The sequence below is a fragment of the Protopterus annectens genome, chromosome 17.part0 (genome assembly GCF_019279795.1).
Source record: "Protopterus annectens isolate FY-2018-M chromosome 17.part0, PAN1.0, whole genome shotgun sequence".
In the NCBI taxonomy this organism is placed as follows: domain Eukaryota; kingdom Metazoa; phylum Chordata; order Ceratodontiformes; family Protopteridae; genus Protopterus; species Protopterus annectens.
In genome coordinates, this window is record NC_056751.1 from 773,496,350 (window position 1) to 773,517,219 (window position 20,870).

Consider the following 20,870-nt stretch of genomic DNA (forward strand, 5'->3'; position numbering starts at 1 on the left):
CTAACAAAGCAAAACATTTCTTTGGCCCCAGCTGGACCACAAGTATTAGTATACAGCTTTCTAACAAAGCAAAACATTTATTTGTCCCAGCTGGACCACAAGTATTAGTATACAGCTTTCTAACAAAGCAAAACATTTCTTTGTCCCAGCTGGACCAGAAGTATTAGTATACAGCTTTCTAACAAAGCAAAACATTTCTTTGTCCCAGCTGGACCAGAAGTATTAGTATACAGCTTTCTAACAAAGCAAAACATTTCTTTGTCCCAGCTGGACCACAAGTATTAGTATACAGCTTTCTAACAAAGCAAAACATTTCTTTGTCCCAGCTGGACCAGAAGTATTAGTATACAGCTTTCTAACAAAGCAAAACATTTCTTTGTCCCAGCTGGACCAGAAGTATTAGTATACAGCTTTCTAACAAAGCAAAACATTTCTTTGTCCCAGCTGGACCAGAAGTATTAGTATACAGCTTTCTAACAAAGCAAAACATTTCTTTGTCCCAGCTGGACCAGAAGTATTAGTATACAGCTTTCTAACAAAGCAAAACATTTCTTTGTCCCAGCTGGACCAGAAGTATTAGTATACAGCTTCAAGTTTGCTTTAGTACCAAAGAAGATGGGACCGCAGGCTCATTCTAATAGACTTAAGTGGCCTAAACCATTTAATTTCCAAAGAAGCCTTTTGTGTGGTCTTATACAATCCATCCTTCCATAATTTGTGGAAGGAGACTGAATGTGATCTTTGAACCTCCAAAATGCCTACTTTCACATAAGGAAGACCAAGGAGTCCATGAGATATTATCACTTCTGGGTATAAACCAATCATTACCAGCTCGGGAAATCTCCATTTAATCTCAATACAGCACTCGGTGTTCACATAGTATATCTGTTATAAAAGTGGACCAGAGGAAGAAAGGGGCCAGAATTTCTCTTTCATGGACATCTGCCTCCTGACGGCTTCCTCCCTAACCAGTCTTATCTCAGCTTGAGTCCCTGAACAGCCTATTCCTTTCCTTAGGAATAATAATTTACCTTGCAATAAAAAAAATGACATACCAGGCATAATGGTTAAGGCCTTGGCTCCAGAGCGCAAGATAAATAGTTCAATCCTGACCTCCAGTCAGTGCCTTTATGGAGTTTGCATGTTCTGTCTCTGTCTCTGTAGGGTTCTTCCCAAAAACATGCTGAGTTTTTCCTCTTCAAACTCACCCAAGAATGGGGCTGTGGGCAGTATCCTCTTGATAGCATAACATTCATCACAAACTATGCACCATGTCATGAGTAGCCACTCTATGGTGTAAAAGTAGGCTCTGGGTGTTTTAGGTTCATAGGTTCATAGGTTTATACTAGGCTATCTGCCCTAAGGTATTTATAAGCCTAGCCCAAATTTTTGTGGCTTACGCCACCCCTTATATGAAAAAATACTGTGCCCATTAGTTTGTTGTGCCTCTGTCCAGCAGTGACACAGAGATGATTCCCGGGGTAAACCTACGATCTCCCATCCACAGGTCTAGATTTCTCTTGAACAGAGTCAGCGAGGTGCTCTGCCTCACATGGACCGGGATTTTATTCCACAGCATAGGGAGTCTCTGAGTGATAAATCTATCCCTCCAGCACGTCCTATTTATATCCGTGCTAAGGTTTAAGTCGCTTGCTCTAGTGGTTTTGGTGGATTTGGATTTTTTGAGGTGGAGCATGTCCATTAATTCCGGGTTGGACATGGCCTTGTATGTCAGGCACATGTCACCTCTGAGCAGACGGTATGAGACTGAATAGAGCTGGAGTTTCTTCAATCTGGCAGCATATGACAGATTTTGGAGTCCCTTTATCCTTTTGGTGAGGAACTTTTGGGGTCTCTCCAATTGCTGCAGATGTTGGGTGAGATACATCCCGAATGGGGCATTGTACTCAATCATTGGTCTGATAAGTGAAGAGTACAGGGGAACAATGACCTCACTAGATCTGGATGTGAATCCCTTCATGATCAGGTGGGCAATGTAGAAGGTCTTTCTAACCACTTTAGCAACGTGAGTGTCAAAAGAAAGGCCACTGTCAACCTGGGTCCCCAGGTCCCTGATAACCTCTTCTGTGCTTAGTGGATTGCCACCTATATGGTAGCTTGGGGTTACCTTGTTTTTCCCGAAGGGTATGACTATACATTTTTGGCGTTTAACTTCAGGCCATGGCTCTGGCACCAGCTATCTGTTTCTGTGAGTCCCTTCTGAAGGATATCCGTGTCCGATGCACTTTCCACTATGGCGCCCAGTTTGCAGTCGACTGCAAACTTTGTCAGCCAAAGTCCTCCCATGTTGGCCTGTACTTCTGAGAAGTAGATGCCAAACAATAGGGGGCCAAGGACCGAGCCCTGTGGGACACCACTTGTGACCGGCTTGGAGTCTGACACAGCGCCAGCAACTCTAACCCTGTGGGTTCTGTCCTTAAGCCAGTTTGCAACCCATCTTGTGACATATGGGTTTACATTTAAGCTGGTAAGTTTTTCTACAATACCCGAGTGGGGTATTGTGTCGAAAGCCTTTGCAAGGTCAAGGTAGGCTGTATGGACTGCCTTTCCCTCATCAATGGCCTTGGTGACTGTTTCGAAGAAGTCAACCAAGTTCAAAAGGCATGATCTTCCCTTGACAAAGCCAAACTGGGTTGGGTCCAATGTCTGCAAGTCCCCTATATCTTTGTTTATGAACTCCATTATGATCCTCTCCATAGCTTTGCAGACTAGACTTGTTAAGCTTATGGGGCGGTAATTACCAGGGTCCAGAGGCACCGCCTTTGTGGAGTGGGACCACAGTTGCCGTACGCCACTCCTTGGGCACGTATCCTGTGGTAAGGCTGAGATTAAACAGCTGCCTTATGCGGGTTTAATTCCTCATTTAGCTCGTGTAGCACACAGCCGGGACACCATCCGGTCCCATTGATGCTGTGTTTTTAGCTTTAGAGAGAGCAGCTTTCACCTGCGCATTTGAGATGTCCGGGAGGCTACACTCGGCTGGGATAGTTATCTCTCCTTTAGGGGAGAGGGGTGAAGTTTGCACTGAACCTGTCTGCCAGTATGTTGGCAATGTCTGTGGGTTCAGTGATTTTTGTATCATTTTGGACTAATTCTGAGCATATCTGGGAGTTTCCACCCAGGTTCATAACATAGCTGAAAAAGGCCTTATGATTGTCCTTTGAATCCATGGCAATTTTTCTCTCAAAATTGGCCTTAGTTGATTTTATGAGTGCTCGTATTTTTTACTAATAATGATCAGGGGTGACTTCCCTTTTATGGATTTTGTTCTATCATGTAATAGCTTTCTCCTCTTATTGTAAAGTTTGTTAATGGCTGGGGTCCACCAGACTGGACGTTTGCCCTTTGTGGAAAGAGTCTTGGTTTTATTTGGGATTGCCTGATCCATGCAGTCCTGGAGGTGTTCATAGAAGGCATTTGTAAGGGCTTCCGCAGCTTGGGTTGTGGTTTCCTCTGGCTCAGGGGCCTTGAAGGATACCACACCAGTCTTGAGTAGTGTGAAGTTTGCTTTAGAGAAGTTCTTCACTATGGTCTTTTTTGTTTGGGGTGGGAGCGGGATGTGGATTTCCAGTGAGATTAGTTTATGATCAGATCTCACCAATGAGGGATATACTTCCGGTGTGGAGCATTTTGTCCCCATGTTTGTGACAATGAGATCTAGTATATTTTCTCCTCTCGTGGGAACAGTGACTAGCTGTTCCATGGCATTTGAATTTATGAACTCCAGGAACCGTTGGGCTAGAAAGTTAGGGCTTGAGTAATGTTCCCAGTCTATATTCGGGTAGTTGAAGTCACCCTGTATGATGGTGTTTGGAGATACATTTATACCCTCCAGTGTCTTCAGGAAGGCTGTGTGGGGTTCCTGAGTTTGAGAGGGTGGCCTGTAGCATGCTACAATTTGTAGAGCAGTTTTGCCTATGGTTAGTTGCACCTGGATGGTTTCCGAAGCTTCGTGCGTTGCCACCAACCTGGAGGTGTGGGTATCCTTTATGAATATGGATACACCCCCCTTTTGTGGTGTGGTCCGGGTTTTGGGGCCGGAACGCATGATATGAGGTAAAACCTAATAGTGCCGGGGTGCTCTCAGGAGCCTTGAACCAGGTTTCAGTTACAGCACAGACATCGATGTTCTCCATACTGAGAAGGGCCTCGAGTGCGTGCATTTTGAGATTTAGACTTCTGGCATTGAGCAGCATTACCCTCAGTTTCTTCCCATTTTTGTTTTTTAGGGTTGTAGGTTTAGAATTTGAGCCTTGCCTAAAAAAGGCACTATGGGGGTGGCAAGAGCCTTAGGCAATATCCGGAATCCCAGGGGTGACATCAGAAGTAGGTATGGGTATGGGTATTTGCCGGTTTGAGGTGAGTACCTGACCTCTACCACAGAATTATGTTAATTTTGGGAGGGGACTGTGTGCCCCTGTTGGCCACTTTGTGCATACCATTAAAGCCCAGCATCCCAGGTTCATTAAGCTACAGGACAGTAGTGTCCAGTTGCCCAGCTTGGGTTACTTGTGATAGCTTTGTTGAACAAAAGCAGGACATAAAACCAGTCAGCCTGCCAAACATGAACTAAGGATTGCTACACTCTGTATGGTTTCATGAGTCTATATTAGATGATTGAACTTTCATAATTTCGACTGTCATATGGTTGACATCATATGATCGAATTTTTGAAAGTTCGAACGTTTTAACGGAGATCTCCTTACAGTGCGGAATGGGAAGTAAATAGTGTGGGAAGAAATAGCCAGGGAATTGTTATGGCTAGGCTTATATAGGCCCTAGGGTTGATAGCCTAGTACCAACCTATGAACCTATGTAGTGCGATCTCGAAGTTGGTATATTTTAAGAGCAGGGGGTGTGGGGGGGTGCAGGGGGGCTTGCCCCCCTGCTTAAAACATTCAGGTAGGTTATTTGTGTAGTTTTTTTTTTTTTTAATTAGATTTTTGAACTTTTGAAAGTTTGATCATACGGCGTCAACCATATGATGAACTTTTGAAAGTTCAATCATTTAATATATACCCTTTCACTGCAGTCGGAACTTGGAAGTGGATGACATGATGGTAAGGAGGAGGCTGGTCATCCACTGTATCTAGGAGACAAGATGGAAAGGTAGTGCAACAAAGCCACTTGGCTTGGGGTAGAGAGCCTGCTACTCAGGAGTAGGACAAACTAGAAATGGTGTGGAATTGTGGTGAGTGAGAGTCTTTAGTTAACAGCTTCAGTGAGGGATATTCTAAGAATTAGTGACAGACTCATGGCAATCAGACTCCAGTGAAAGGAATAGGGCAGTATTCATAACCACAGCCTATATCCCACAGCAGGTTGTGACAGGGAGGGATGTCATCAGTATTAGTGACAGACTCATGGCAGTCAGACTCCAGTGAAAGGATAGGTAAGTATTCATAATCTCAGCCTATGTCCCACAGCAGGTTGTGACAGGGGCGGATGTTATCAGTATTAGTGACAGACTCATAGCAATCAGACTCCAGTGAAAGGATAGGGCAGCATTCATAACCTTGGCCTATGATAGGGCAATATTCATAACCTCAGCCTGTGATAGGGCAGTATTCATAACCTCAGCCTACGATAGAGCAGTATTCATAACCTCAGCGTATGATAGGGCAGTATGATAGGGCAGTATTCATAACCTCAGCCTATGTCCCACAGCAGGTTGTGACAGGGAGGAAAACAGTACATTCAGGCAACTGCTGCAGGACTTAATAGATAAAGCAGGACAGTATGAGTTGGTGTTAATAATAGGAGACATGAATGCACATATTGGGACAGAAGAACAAGATATGAGGACTGCCTGGATCCATGTTGGTGGGGCAACAAAAATAAGGGAGTGGCCAATTTAGACCTCTATCTGGTAAATGGTTTTATGCTGGCCAAGAACATGATTCAGCACTAGAGTCACAAGATGACATACAAGAGTGGCCAAAATGCAAGTCAAGTGCACATCCTTCTAGTGAGGAAAGGGCACTGGGGTAGAATCAGTGATTGCAAATGTAATCCCCTGCAGACATATAGCATAAGCCACTATATGCCACAATCAGCTGCAAGCAGTAGTTACAGGAGTCTCAAAGGTCAGCAAGGAAATACTCAGAGCTGTAGCACCACAGGAGCAAAGGAAATAGGTGACACTGAAGATGAATGCCAGCAACCAAAAACAGCATGTGTGAAGACTGTAGAAGAGCTGTATTGGCCAAACCAGGTATGGCAATAAGGTAAATAAGGAAAGCTGGTGGTGCAGTGCAGAGGTTAAGGAGGTCATCAAACGACAGAAGAGGAGCAAGAAAAAGTGGGAGGCAGAGAAGACAGAGCAGGCTTAGAAGGAATACCGGTGGCTAACGAACATGCTAACTGAGAAGTTGCAATACGAAAGAGCTAGGTATCAGAGGCACTGTACCAGCTTCTGGAAAGTGACTCATATGATCACTAGACATCAGAGGCACTATACCAGCTTTTGGAAAGTGACTCGTGATCTGTAGGCATCAGAGGCACTCTACCAGCTTCTAGAAAGTGACTCATGTGATCTATAGGCATCAGAGGCACTCTACCAGCTTCTGGAAAGTGACTTATGTGATTGCAGAAAGACTCCATCATGTTGCAAGGCAAATACAGAAATGTAAAGAAGATAGGCACCCTTCATAAGGACTGTCAGCAACAACTTACTAACCAGTGCACAGGACATCAGAGTCTTATGGAAGAAGTATTTCCAATAGTTTCTGAGTGAAGAAAATCCCACAGTAGCTATGCTGCCCAGAAACAGTCTGTGATGAAAGAAGGTGCGGATCTTACCCTAGAAGAAGTAAAAACAGCACTAAGGAAATGAAGTCAGAGAAAGAAGCAGGCTCAGATGAGGTCACGGTAGATATGATCAAGATGTTGGGTGAGTTAGAGAAGAAATGGCTCCTGAGGTACTCCTAGTAGTATCAAGAGAAAGACGTACGTCACATGACTGGAGAATAAGCATACTAGAGCAAAAGGGACATTCACAACTGTGGGCAGTATAGAGGTGTCAAACTCCTGTCACACTGCAGGAGAGTTCTGAAGAGGATGGTCAGTAAACAAGTACTCAGAGTAATAGAAAGTAATACAGGAGATGTGCAGTTAAGATTTTGATCAGAATGCAGCACACCCAACCTGATGTTTACAGTGAGACATAGAGAAGCTTTAGATGAGGAAAGAGTCCAAATGGGCATTCTTAGACTGAGAGAAAGCATATGACAGGGTTCCAAGAAAGCTGATTTGGGCAATCCTGCAGTAATTCGAAGTCCCATATTAGTGGAATTGGTGCATGCTGGGTACAATGACCACATGACTCAAGTAAGAAGAGTGTTTGGTCTCACAGAGAGGTTCCCAGTGGGAGTGGGTATGCACCAGAGTTCAGCTGTGAGCCCACTGATATTCATACTAGTGATGGACTACATTAGCAAAAAGGTTGGAGGGGACAGGTCAACAAAATTGTATGCAGAAGATGTGGAATTGTAGGCAGACTCTGAGCAAGAACATCAGCAAAGGATAGGGGAATGGAATGCAAAACTGAAGAGGCACGAGATGACACTGATTACACATATGACAGCTGAACTGGCAGCAAATTGGTGAAATCAGAATTAGCTGAGAATTGCGATAGTAAGAAAAACAGTGGAGCAAGTGAACAGCTTCACGTATCTGGGAGGGGTGGTTGAGGGTAAGGGAAGTCTGAATGAGGAAGTCAAAGCTAGAGTCAGAGGGGCTGCAGCCACCTGGTACAGTGTGTCAGGTGTAGTATATGTCAGAAGAATGTCAAAGAAGCTAAAAAGTAAGGTATGCAAAACAGTTGTGCGACCAGTACTACTATATCGTACAGAAACCTGGGTAGTAAAGGCAGAGCAGTTGATGGAGATAAAGTGCCTGAAGCAGGTGCTAGGATGCACACTGTGTTACAGATGACGAAATGAGGACATCAAAGCAGAAACCAGAGTAGCTCCAATTGCAGAGAACGTCAAAGGGAACAGATTATGGTGGTTCTTGTCTACGTGACAATCTGGTGAAAAGAATTTGGGACAGACAAGAAGGCAGCAAGAGAAAATGAGGGCATCCAGCAGACAGGCAGGCATGTACTATGTAAGTACATTAATATGACTATAGCTTCCTCATGTCCAAGGCAGATAAAATTTGATATAATGTGAATCTTAATAACGACATAATTTTACTACCATAGGACGAGAACAGTGTTTGTTAAACAAAACAGAAGATCTGATGTGAATTTTCCTTCACAGCTCAATGGATGGGTTCGGATCTTATTTGGCCGTTACACTAGCTCATGGCCTCTGACAAACTCTTGAGCTCCTTTCCTACCCACAATGCACTATCCCTCATGTTCCTCAGATCTCATTTGCCACTTTTATGATTAGACTTGGTCAACTGTAGCTCTCTGGCCAATTCATTAAGATAAGTGAATTTTCTCCAACAAATATTTCTTCAGAGCTAATTTTGTGCTAATCTCTTTCTGTTAGATATTTTAATTTATATCGTAGGTGTTTTGCTATCTTTATTCATGTTTATTCTATTTTTTTTAAGCTTCCTGGTTGGATCTTGGAGCTTCGGCTTTGGATAGCTCAGCTCTGGCTTCCACTTCAGGCAGATTGCTTTCGGAGTAGAGGGAAGTGGCAGGCCAGAAACTCACTTTCTCATCTCCTTTGACTTCCTTCACTCTGGAGCGATCTGCTTTTGAGGTTGTGTGGAGGGTTTTCTCTGCTCCATCAGGTCAGACGGGTCCTTCTTCCTCAAATCCCCCCTCGACATCTCAGCTGACTTTTCACCGTGATCCTCACCATTCTGCCCCACAGGAACAGCCAGCCCAAAGCTTCCAGACCACCCAGCCGAGTATTGTCATCTATTCTGATACTTCTCTGGAATGTTCCAACAAAGAAGTCCCTAGGAAAGGATGTGCCAGAGGAGGCACTTGGACTCTTTCCCCAGGAGTCCGTCATCAAGAATACTGACTTTGATAAGGAAGAAGGGTCTCAAATCACCACCTAATGACATCTCATATGGAGACATCATCCTTGAGATCCTTAAACAGAAGGGTGGTTGGTCTGCCCAAAACCCAACAAGTCAATATTTCTGTAAGCTTTTAGGACGGGCCCATCTACCTCCTGTGTTACTCAACCCCTTGATGAACTTATTGATATGGTTTCTAAGCAGGAGTGGAAGGAACCTAATATGACTGAGCTGATCCCAGGAGACCAGACAGGACCCTGGCTCCACCAATAAGAAGAGAACATTGGAGTAAGGGGGCACCATTTGATGCCATGGTCATGATGACCGCTACAAAGAAGGAACTCGTGGAACAGACTTCCACTTCCATCCCCTAATTGAGAATCTGGGGCACTGAACAGATTTGGGAAAGGAGATTATGCTTCAGTGACATTTGCTCTCCGGTAGCTGAAGTACTTTGCACACTTCACAAGATTGCAAAGGGACTTGATTAAGGAACTTTCAGGCTCCCTTTCAGGGGCCACTGCTGTGGGGGCTCAATCTTCTGTGGCCTCACAGTTGGTTGCCCTTTAATCTAATGTAAATTTGTTCATGAAGCTCATCTCACATGCTGTAGAAGGTGCCTCAAGGGCCACAGGTTCAGGTATTTCCATCAGGAGGCATGCCTGGATGCACCTGTGTGATTTTGTAGAGCCTTTAAAGTCATCTTTTGTCAATGATCCCTTTGACAATTCTTCTTTGTTTGGCCCCACAAAAAAAGAAACACACTCCAGGTGTGAGAAAGATGCAAAGATCCTATCTGCAGTGGGTGTATGTTTTTCGACCCCTCAGCAGACCTTTTCCAGGAATCAACGGGGAGGTCTAAAGATGTGGTTCAGGAAGTCTCCGAGTCCTTTCTAGGACACACATGGATGTAGTTCCCCCGGAGGCAAGGGGGAGCAATAATGGCAAAAGATGCCCCAGTGGCAGAGGAGAGCCGCAAAACTGAGGGTCTAGATATACATTTTCTGACAGACCCTTTCAGTGCTCCTGAAGGGAGGCTCAAAGTGGGGGTTGCTTATCTTTCCACCAAGAAGCCTGGCTAAATATACCAAAGAGAATGAAGAAACAAACTGAATAACGTAACAATTTATTCAAAAGGCAAAGCTTTCAGGTACAAGACCCTTCATCAGTGGTGATCTCATATCCTACTACATCAAAATTTATATCAACACCAATTAAGTCAAAACCAATAAAATGTTTAAAATACATCTTAAAGAAACAGAATACTTTTAAATACATGAATTAATGCATAAAATCCCTATAAAACATATAAAAAATATCAAAACCATATAACCACAAACATCAGTGCAAACAATTTTGTCTCTGTCTAAGAACAGGCTTCAAGGATACCATTTGATTTAATCCTGGTAATTTGTCTGCTGATAACAGACGTATCCATTTATATTCACTCAATTCTAACTTATTATTAATATCTCCCCATTTGTTACTTTTGTTAACAATACTAATAAATTTGAGCATAAAACTATGTTCTGAGTTGGTTTCATTTACATGTTTAGCTAGAGCATTAGTTAATACCTTACGTCTAATATCAGAATTATGCACTATTATCCTATCCTTCAGTTTTCTACTGGACTTTCCCATATAAAAACATTTGCATTTTGTACAGGTGGCAAGATATACAACATTGATGCTGTTGCATGTAGCAAAAAATCGAAATTCAAACCTTTTTCCTTGTTGTGTATCAAAATAATTAACATCTTTATCAATATAGCTACAGCAACAGCAGTTATAGCATGGAATAGTGCCACATCTACTTGGCGTCACTGTATTAGTGCCTTCTTTTGTATCTTTATAGCATAGCAGTTGTTTAAGACTCATGCTATTCCTATATGCAAATCTAAGTGTAATGTCAGTATGTTTATTTAAATCCGGTAGGGCTTGTAGGATAGGTCAATTAAATTGTACGTACTTGTGGAGTAATCCTGTTATAAGATGTTATATAACGTACTTTTGTATAAGTAGAAATGCCACCTGTAAAAAATGCAAATGTTTTTATGTGGGAAAGTCGAGTAGAAAACTGAAGGATAGGATAATAGAGCATAATTCTGATATTAGATGTAAGGTATTAACTAATGCTCTAGCGAAACATGTAAATGAAACCAACTCAGAACATAGTTTTATGTTCAAAGTTATTAGCATTGTTAACAAAGTAACAGATGGGAAGATATTAATAGTAAGTTAGAATTGAGTGAATATAAATGGATACTTCTGTTATCAGCAAATTACCAGGCTTAAATCAAATGATATCTTTAAAGCCTGTTCTTAGACAGAGACGAAATTGTTTGCACTGATGTTTGTGGTTATATGGTTTTGATATTTTTTTATATGTTTTATAGGGATTTTGTGCATTAATTCATGTATTTATAAGTATTCTGTTTGTACCCGCAGTGGTGGTGCTGCTGTAGCGTTGTCACAGTAAGACGCTGTCCGGATCGATTCTCAGCTAGAGCGTCTTCTGCGTGGAGACATGCGTGAATGGGCGTAGCTTCGTTGAAGGTTGTGCGTCAGGCCTGGCAAGCTGGTACGTAAAAATCAACTGCCAATCATTAGCGGACCGGAGTTCCGCTGCGAGCCCTAACCGGGAAAAGTCGAAAGACACAAACAATAAGTATTCTGTTTCTTTAAGATGTATTTTAAGCATTTTATTGACTGTGACTTAATTGGTGTTGATATAAATTGTGATGTAGTAGGATATGATATCACCACTGATGAAGGATCTTGTACCTGAAAGCTTTGCCTTTTGAATAAATTGTTACGTTATTCAGTTCGTTTCTTCATTCTCTCGTGTTTTCACGAACTGTGTTTAACTCAATTTTTTTATTTTTTATCATTAAATATACCAAAGGACACTTGGGTGCAGAAAATCATTTCTAGAGGTTATATTTTTCCCTTTTCCTTACCACCTCCATTGCCCAGGAAAATCCCAGTGTTTTACCCAATCAGAGGGAAGCAGCAACACTAGAAATCCAAACGCTGCTAAAAAAAAAAAAAAGTCATCCAATAGGTCCCACCAGACCAAATATAATCTGGAACTTACTCAAGATTCTTTTTAGTACCAAAGAACACAGGGGTCTGGAGACCAATTTTGGATTTCAGTGTGTTGAACAAATGGGTTTGACACTCCAAGTTCCAGATGGTCACTGTTAGTCCATTCTGCCATTTCTGAGCAAGGATGACTGGATGTGCTCAATGGACCTGCAAGATGCATACTATCACATAAAAATGAACAGGCAATCCAGAAGGTACTTACCCTTCCGACTAGGAACCAGTCATTACCAGTTCAGACCACTGTCCTTTGGCCTCACCACAGCCCCCAGGGTGTTCACCAAGTGTACGGCAGTAGATTCAGCTCACTCAGACTGCAGAGTTTCTGGGTGTTTCCATACTCAAGACGACTGGCTCATTACTGCTCCGACCAGGTATCAACTGGTACACGCATGAGACCAAGTGCTGCAAATTTGTTCAAATCTTGGAATAACCGTCAGTTATAGCAAGTCACAGTTAAAAGCCACTTGGGCAATGGAATTCATTGGAGCAAAATGTTCAACACAGTATCCATGGTAGCATCAATTCCTCTTTCAAGAGTAGAAACAGTAAGGAATCAGGTCAGGAAAATAATTTGCAGTACAAGAATTTCAGCCCGGTTGATTCTGCAATCCCTGGGACCAATGTCAACAGCAATAATTTTAGTTCCATTAGCAAGATATTACATTAGAATTCTGCAATGGATGCTACAAACACAATGGTCCGTTCTCTGTCAACCCATGTTGACAAAGATAAGAGTAATTCAGGTATGCAAATAGATCTTTCCTGGTGGATGCAGTCACAACAACTGTTGCAAGGTTGTCCTTTTGTTCTTCTTCAACCCACGGCCATAGTGACCACGTATGCTTCCCAGATTGGGTGGGGGGGACATTTTCTGGGGAAGACCATTCAAGGCACTTGGTCCCTTAGAGAGGCCAACTCACAAATCACTGTTATTGAAATGAGAGTGGTGCTTTTCGCATTGCAGTCATTCCAAAGCTCTCGCCTTCTCTGAACAATTGTGATCCAAATGGACAGCATGTCAGTAGTTTGGTACATTAACAAACAAGGGGGAACCAGATCTTATCCCTCTGTCAAGAAGCCATAAGGGTATGGCAATGGGCAGTTTCTTCCAAAAGCTTTAGAACTGCTACAGATATTCTGGGTAAGTCCAACATGATAGCAGACAAACTGAGCAGGTCCATCTTACTACCTAATGAGTAGTGTCTCAACAACAAAGTGACGAACATGATTTTCCATCAGCGGGGCCAGCCTTGCTACGATCAGCAGCTTCTTTGCCCTAATTCCCCCCACACACACTCTGCAGGAGTCGCCAAGGAATGCTGTACTCCATGATTGGTGGTCCGGTCTTCTGTACACTTATCCCCCAACTCTTTTAATTCCCAAATTCCTTCAGAAAGCAGCCAGGTCAAAGAGCAAATTCATCCTCATTGCACCTTTCTGACCTTGACAGATTCCGTCCCCCCTTCTTTGGGCCTTATCTTCTGTACCCACCTTGGATTCTGGATCCAGCTCCAGACAGTCTGTCTCACCTGATGGGCATGGTTCACCCAGACATCCCAAATCTCAAACCGACTGCATGGTTTCTCCAGTTCTACTAATAGCCAGGCAATCTATGCTATTTGTCTGTCTGTTCTGTACTACTATTTTCCCATAAACCCTCTGTGAGGAAACTCTACAGAAGTAAATGGAGAGAATTTGCTTATTGCGTAGAGCAGAATCAGGTAGACCCCTTCTCAGCAGCAATTCATTCTGTTCTTGAATTTTTAGTGAGTTTAGTTAATGAGGGTGCTAGTTCTTTGACTATTAAAGTTCAAGTCGCAGTCATCTCTAACTTTCATGTGGGGTTTCAGAATTTGTCCCTGGCTTCCTGTAAATTGTGCAAAGCCTTTTTGAAAGGTACCCTTCTACTTAGACCTCCTTATAAAGATCCCATACCACCATGGGATTTAAGTTTGGTACTGCAAGCCTTAACAGATTCCCCATTTGAACCTCTGCAGCTAAATGTGATTTAAAATTTTTGACCTGCAACATTTTCTTTCGAGTTGCAATTACACCCGCTAGAATGATTTCAGAACTTCGAGCTTTATCTTTTAAGCCCCCATGCTTGATTTTACACAAGGATAGGATCAGCTTGCATACCAATGCCTCCTTCCTACCTAAGGTGGTATCAGAATCCAACATTAACCTGCCAGTATTCTTCCCAAACTTTACAAATAAAGGAGAATATATGCTGCACTTACTGGATGTTTATAGACAGTTATGTTTGTACCAACACAGAGCAAGAGAGATTAGAAAGACAGACCACCTGTTTGTTTTGTTTGCACATAAGTTGGGCGAATAAGTTACAAAGGTAACTCTTGCTAGATGGTTGACGGATTGCATTTCATCTGTCTACAGCAATTGAATTTCCCGTCACCTAAACCACTAAAGGCTCAAGTCAGCCAGATCAGATACTTCCACTGTATTCCAGTCTAGAGTATCTATTCCAGAATCTAGTACATAAGTCTTGGGACTACCCTGAACCGGTCACTCCGAGGGTCCTTGTATCAGAGTAGGTTTCCACCCAGGGTCTACTGTAGAACAACGGTGCCAAGCTGAATTAAAATTAAAAAAAAAGTTTCAGTTCTTCTTGCTTAATTTCAACTCAGGTTTGTAAAAAAATAGCAGGCGGTCAAGCCTTTCATATGGAAGTCGGTTTGATTCTTTATTATTGTTACTTAAGTCATAATGAAGCAGTGCAGATAAATAGCACGCGGTCAAGCCTTTCATATGGAAGTCGGTTTGATTCTTTATTATTGTTACTTAAGTCATAATGAAGCAGTGCAGATAAATAGCACGCGGTCATGCCTTTCATACGGAAGTCAGTTTGATTCTTTATTATTGTTACTTAAGTCATAATGAAGCAGTGCAGATAAATAGCACGCGGTCAAGCCTTTCATATGGAAGTCGGTTTGATTCTTTATTATTGTTACTTAAGTCATAATGAAGCAGTGCAGATAAATAGCACACGGTCATGCCTTTCATATGGAAGTCGGTTTGATTCTTTATTATTGTTACTTAAGTCATAATGAAGCAGTGCAGATAAATAGCACGCGGTCAAGCCTTTCATATGGAAGTCGGTTTGATTCTTTATTATTGTTACTTAAGTCATAATGAAGCAGTGCAGATGAGCTCTGTGAATCTTGATTTTTTTAAAAAATATTGTGCAAATATACTTTTAAACATAACCATGAACAAAAATCAAGTCATCAAGTTACAAGAGACTTATGAGAGAGGAAATATCTAGTCTAGAGTATCCATGGACGATATATGTGCAGCTGCAGCTTGGTCAAATCCTCATACCTTTATCACTCATTACAAACTGGATCTGGTCTCGAGAGGAAGAGCGGCATTTGGCTCAACCGTACTCAGGAATATCCTTTTTCAGAGTCCAGTCGGGATTCCAGGTAGCTGGAGACTCATCCGTTGAGGAATGAATGAAAATTGGCAACATCAGATAAAGAAGTTATGTACTTATTATAACATTCATCTGTGTTGTCCAGTTTTATTCTTCCTCAACTTCCCACTCTCCACCCCCCCCCTTCTCACAAATGACTACTGGAGGAGCGAGTCTCTTAGGGACACCATATGTCCATTTTGTTAAACTCCAGTTATGGCAGTTCTTTTATACTTTGTCTCTCTCAAGCTGTAAATAGGATCTGAGGGATGTTGGGGATAGTGCGTTGTGGGTAGGAAAGGAGCTTAAGAGCTGGTCAGAGGCCATGAACTAGTGTAACTGCAAAGTCTGATCTGAACCCATCCACTGACGAAGAATGAAAATGGACAAAACAGATTTAACGTTATGGTAAGTACTTAACTTGTTTTTTATCTGTACTTGTTGTGAAGCTACGCGTTTGTACTGACTCTTTAGACAGTTCCAAGGAATATCTCCATAATTTGAAATCACCTAAAAAATATTTTTTGTAATTTAAGCTGTACTGTGCTATATTTATTTATGCCCCTGTTTACCTGGTATGTGGATTCATGCATTGGCCCCTTTCATTTGTAGCCCAAGCAAAAGATATAAATGATGAGAATACAGATAAACATTATTCATAATAAAATGACTTGAGGTTCATCGCACTAAGCTTGCGCATAATTATGTAACAAAATTTGCAGTAGTCATTTACGTGGCAAGTTTCATCATACTTTTTCACGTCATACTTGTATTAGAGTTCTACAAAGAGTTACAGCAAGAATAACACTTTGCGTACTGAATTTATTTTTATGTGGCTTATTTTAGAGTTCATAGTTGGTAGTGGCAAACAGTAGAGCATCAAACAAAAATGTGTTTTTTTCCAGTCTCTGCAGCATTTGTATTTAAAATATTGTATTTTGAGGTATGTTGTGTATTATTACACCTTTTTTCCTGTTTTAGGCTTTTGTGATTGGCAGGAACGAGTATTTCAAATGGCGAGAAAAAGGTGTTGCATTTGAAATCCGCGAGGGAATTTATGACATTCCTAACAAGTCCATAGCATCTGGATTACTACTCAGACATGTAAGTGTACATGGCACTCATCAGCTAGTGAGGCTAAAGCCAAAGCTGACGACCCTTTGCTGTTAATGTTAGAAGCATGAATAACCGGTACAATGGATTAAGTAATATTGACGCCCCAATCCTCCTCCTTTTATTGTCATGTCAGACAGTATATCTTGGCTTAATGTGGCTGTTCTTTCATTCATATCAGCATATTTCACCAAATAGCTAGTATCTTCTTGATATAATACCAATGTGCTTTGACTCCTACCACCTTTCCTGGAAGAATCTTTCCATAACTCATTTACTCTTCTACAAAGCAGTATTCATGTTTCAAGATTTTCCATCATATTTAATTAACTGCAGTATATCCTGTTTAGTTTTGATTAAATTAAGGCAGAAGTTAAGGCAAATGAAAAAGGAGAAACAAAAGAAGGCTTGTGTGAATGTGTTGGGTGAAGCACAGTATTGGCACACTGTGAATTCCTAAATAAAAAGGTGCACGCATGACTCTCTATTCAGATGCCTTGACGTACCACACAGATGGCATTATTGATTACATTCCTGTTTATTATAAGGCTGCATAGCTTGCCATTTTTTTTTTCTGACTATGTGCACTGAACTCATCATAGAATACATCATAAAAATGAGGCGGGAGACTTCCCATTAAAACTAATTAAGGGACAGAAATAAAACTGTATATATCATGATGTTAAGTTGTCAATCTCGCCTTCATTCTTGCTTGATGGGTTCGGAGCCGATCCTCGGCTCCGACTCGGCACTTTGCTAAGCTCGAGAGTTACTTTTACCAGCTCGAGGCAGCCCCATATCCCATGATGCAAGGCGGTAAGTACCCAGATCTCGTTTGCCGCTTCGCTGATGAGGTCCTCCTTTTACCAGCTCCTGGTAAGTGTTTACATTTAAACTGCTTTAGCCCCTTTTAGACGATTTTTTCTTAAAATCTTTTATTTTTTGTTAATTGTAAGCCCCTTTTGACTAAAATTATCCTTCCTCCTTAAATTTTTAGTCAGGCCTTCCTTCCCTCCCATCCCCCCCCCCTGTCAGGGTGTGTGTGTGTGAGGTTTTTACTGTTTGTACTTTAATTTAATTGTTTGTTTGGGACTGTGTGTGTACTTTTCTGTATCCACTATGTCCAAAGAGCAGAGGGTCTCAGGCTTTAAGAAGTGTGACTCGTGCTGTCAGAAGATGTCTCTGACAGACGGTCACACTTCTTGTTTATACTGCCTGGGACCTCTCCACCTGCAGGACTCCTGTGCAATATGTCATTCTTTTAGCCAGAGAGTCCTGCAGGAAAGGAGAAAAAAAATGATTTTAAGGGGACTCCTTAAACCGGAGGGCTCCCCGGCCAAATCGGCTCCGGGAAAGCCTTCCAAGTCTAAGGCCCAGGCTTCTGTACCCAAGCCTTCGGCCTTGGCTCCGACTTTGTCGGAGTCGAGATCGGCTCCGGCTGGAGCCGATCCGACATTGGCTACATCTTCGGCACCGATGGCCATCGGTGCTGATACTTCCATGGTCACTTTGGTGTCGGTTCCGAGTACTGGCTCCGACCACCATGTGGCCCATCCTTAAGGAACTAGGTGAAGTAGTGCAGGATCCTACGGCTGCAGGGGCTCAAGAAAAGAGTGCTTCTCAGCTAGGAATCCTTAATTCTATAGCTAACTCCTCCATGCGACTGATCTCGTATGCAGCAGATGGAGCGAGTAGAGCCGCGGGTACAGGGGTGGCTCTTAGACGTCAATCCTGGATGCGGCTCTGTAATTTTGCAGATCCCTTTAAGGCGTCCTTCACGAATTCTCCCTTTGATGGGTCAGCATTGTTTGGCCCTCAAGTGAAGGATACATTGACCAGGTGTGAGCAGGACGGCAAGACTCTTTCTGCCGTAGGGGTCCGTTTTTCTACCCCTCTAGACCTTACCCCAAAGGTCAGAAGGGCGGAAAAATGTGGTTCCGTAAGTCCCAGGGAGTCACGCCGGACGCACGTGGTCAGTTTACCCCTAGAGGCAGAGGGGGTAATAATAACAGACGCCGCTCTAGAGGCAGAGGGGGTCCACAAAACCAGGGAAGCAGAGAGCCTCTCTCTGACAAGCCCTTCCAGCTTCCCTGAGATGTTGCCCGACTGTCCATCCTTGGAGGCAGTCGGGGGAAGACTATCGCTGTACCCAGAAGCCTGGCGTTCCCTCTCTCAAGACAGATGGGTACAGTCGATTATATCCGAGGGTTACAAAATTTCTTTCGAGGAAAGTCCTTTCTCTCACAAAAATTCCCTTCCAGATGTACCAAGGGAAATTGCAGATTTATAAGTATTAAAGCTTCTACAAAAAAGAGCCATTCAGCCAGTTACAACAGATCATTCAGAGCCCGGAATCTACTCAAGATTCTTTTTGGTCCCCAAAAAGACGGGAGACTGGAGACCAATATTGGATCTCAGCAGACTCAATAAGTCTGTGAGAAAGACAAGATTTCGAATGGTCACACTTCAATCAATTTTGCCCTTCCTAGAGAAGGACAACTGGATGTGCTCAATAGATCTTCAGGACGCGTACTATCACATAAAAATTCACAGACGCTCCAGAAGGTTTCTCCGCTTTCGGCTGTGGTCCAGTCATTTTCAATTCAGAGCCCTGCCCTTTGGTCTCACTACAGCCCCTAGAGTGTTCACCAAATGTATGGCAGTGGTCATGGCTCACCTGAGACATCAAGGATTCCAGGTGTTTCCGTATCTCGACGACTGGCTCCTTTCAGCCACCACCAGGCATCAACTTCTTCAAGCCAGGGATTACACCCTGAATCTCTGCACTCAATTAGGAATTTCGATCAACTACGAAAAATCCTCCTTATTGCCCTGCCAGTCTATTACTTTCATAGGCGCAAACTTAAACACTGTTCGGATGTCAGCAACCCTCACAGACCAAAGAATCTCAGATATCCAAAGTCACGTGAGGATCATCCTTGCCAGCAAAAAGGTGCAAGCCAGAATGGTTCTGAAGGTGTTGGGCCTCATGGCTGCGGCTATTACCCTTCTTCCCCTGGCCCGCTTCTACATGCGTCTTCTTCAATGGATGTTGTTCACTCAGTGGTCTTACCAACAACTTCCCATGCGTCACCAAATCCTGGTGACACAAATTTGCAAGAATCATCTATCATGGTGGATTACTTCTCCCCAGATTCACCAAGGCAGACCCTTTGTATCCCCGGCCCCGGTAGCCACAGTCACTACGGATGCCTCCCTGATCGGGTGGGGGGGTCATTATCAGGGCAGGATGGTTCATGGGACGTGGCAACCATTCGAATACCACCTGCACATAAATGTCCTAGAGATGAGAGCAGTGCTTTTAACGTTGCAAGCCCTCAATGACTTTCTTCCCTTGGGAACAATTGCAGTTCACACAGACAACATGTCTGTAGTATGGTATATCAACAAACAGGGCAGAACCAAGTCCTACCCCTTGTGCCGAGAAGCTCTCAGACATTGGCAATGGGCGATCTCCTCTCATCGGTTTCTGGTAGCAACGCATATCCCTGGGAAAACCAACATTCTAGCGGACAGATTGAGCAGAGCTATTCTCATGCCTCACGAGTGGTCTCTCAAACAATCTATAGTGGAGGAGATTTTTCTAGAATGGGGCCGCCCATGTTGCGATCTTTTTGCTACTTCCCAAAACAGCAAATGCCCAGACTTCTTTTCTCTCTTCCCACTGCCAGGCCATCCCCCCAGAGACGCTCTAACCCAGGATTGGCCCCAGGGACTTCTTTATGCCTTTCCTCCCTTCCCGCTGATTCCACAAGTACTCCAGAAAGCCACCGTTTTGAGAGCCAAAATGATTCTCATTGCTCCCTATTGGCCTCGACAAATTTGGTTTCTGTTCCTCCATCGTCACCTTTTGGTGCAGCCCTGGCATCTGGACCCAGTGCCAGACCTTCTGATTCACCAATCGGGTCAGCTGCATCGGTCTATTCCTTCTCTCAACCTCACAGCGTGGTTGCTCCACTTCCTTCCTTAGCCAGGCTTCCTATGATCTCTAATCCTGTTAGGGATATCATAGTGGCTTCCCTAAAATCCTCTACTAGAAGGATTTATACCAGCAAGTGGAAATGCTTCTCTTGTTGGGCAAAAGCTAAAAATATAGATCCCTTTACTGCCCCTGTTCAAGCAGTTTTGGATTTCTTAGCGGAAATCTTTCACGCGGGCTCTTCATCTTCCACGGTCAAAGTTC

At 43.0% G+C, this 20,870-nt stretch overlaps 1 protein-coding gene across 1 annotated transcript in view; it reads left to right on the plus strand.

Annotated features, from left to right (window-relative positions):
• DNAAF3 (dynein axonemal assembly factor 3) overlaps positions 1-20,870 on the plus strand; it is a 1,314,828-nt gene that overhangs the window by 850,535 nt on the left and 443,423 nt on the right. Inside the window, exons 7-8 of the mRNA XM_044059250.1 lie at positions 6,078-6,235; positions 16,535-16,657. Coding sequence (XP_043915185.1) covers positions 6,078-6,235; positions 16,535-16,657 — 281 coding nt within the window. The remainder of the gene's footprint in view (positions 1-6,077; positions 6,236-16,534; positions 16,658-20,870) is intronic.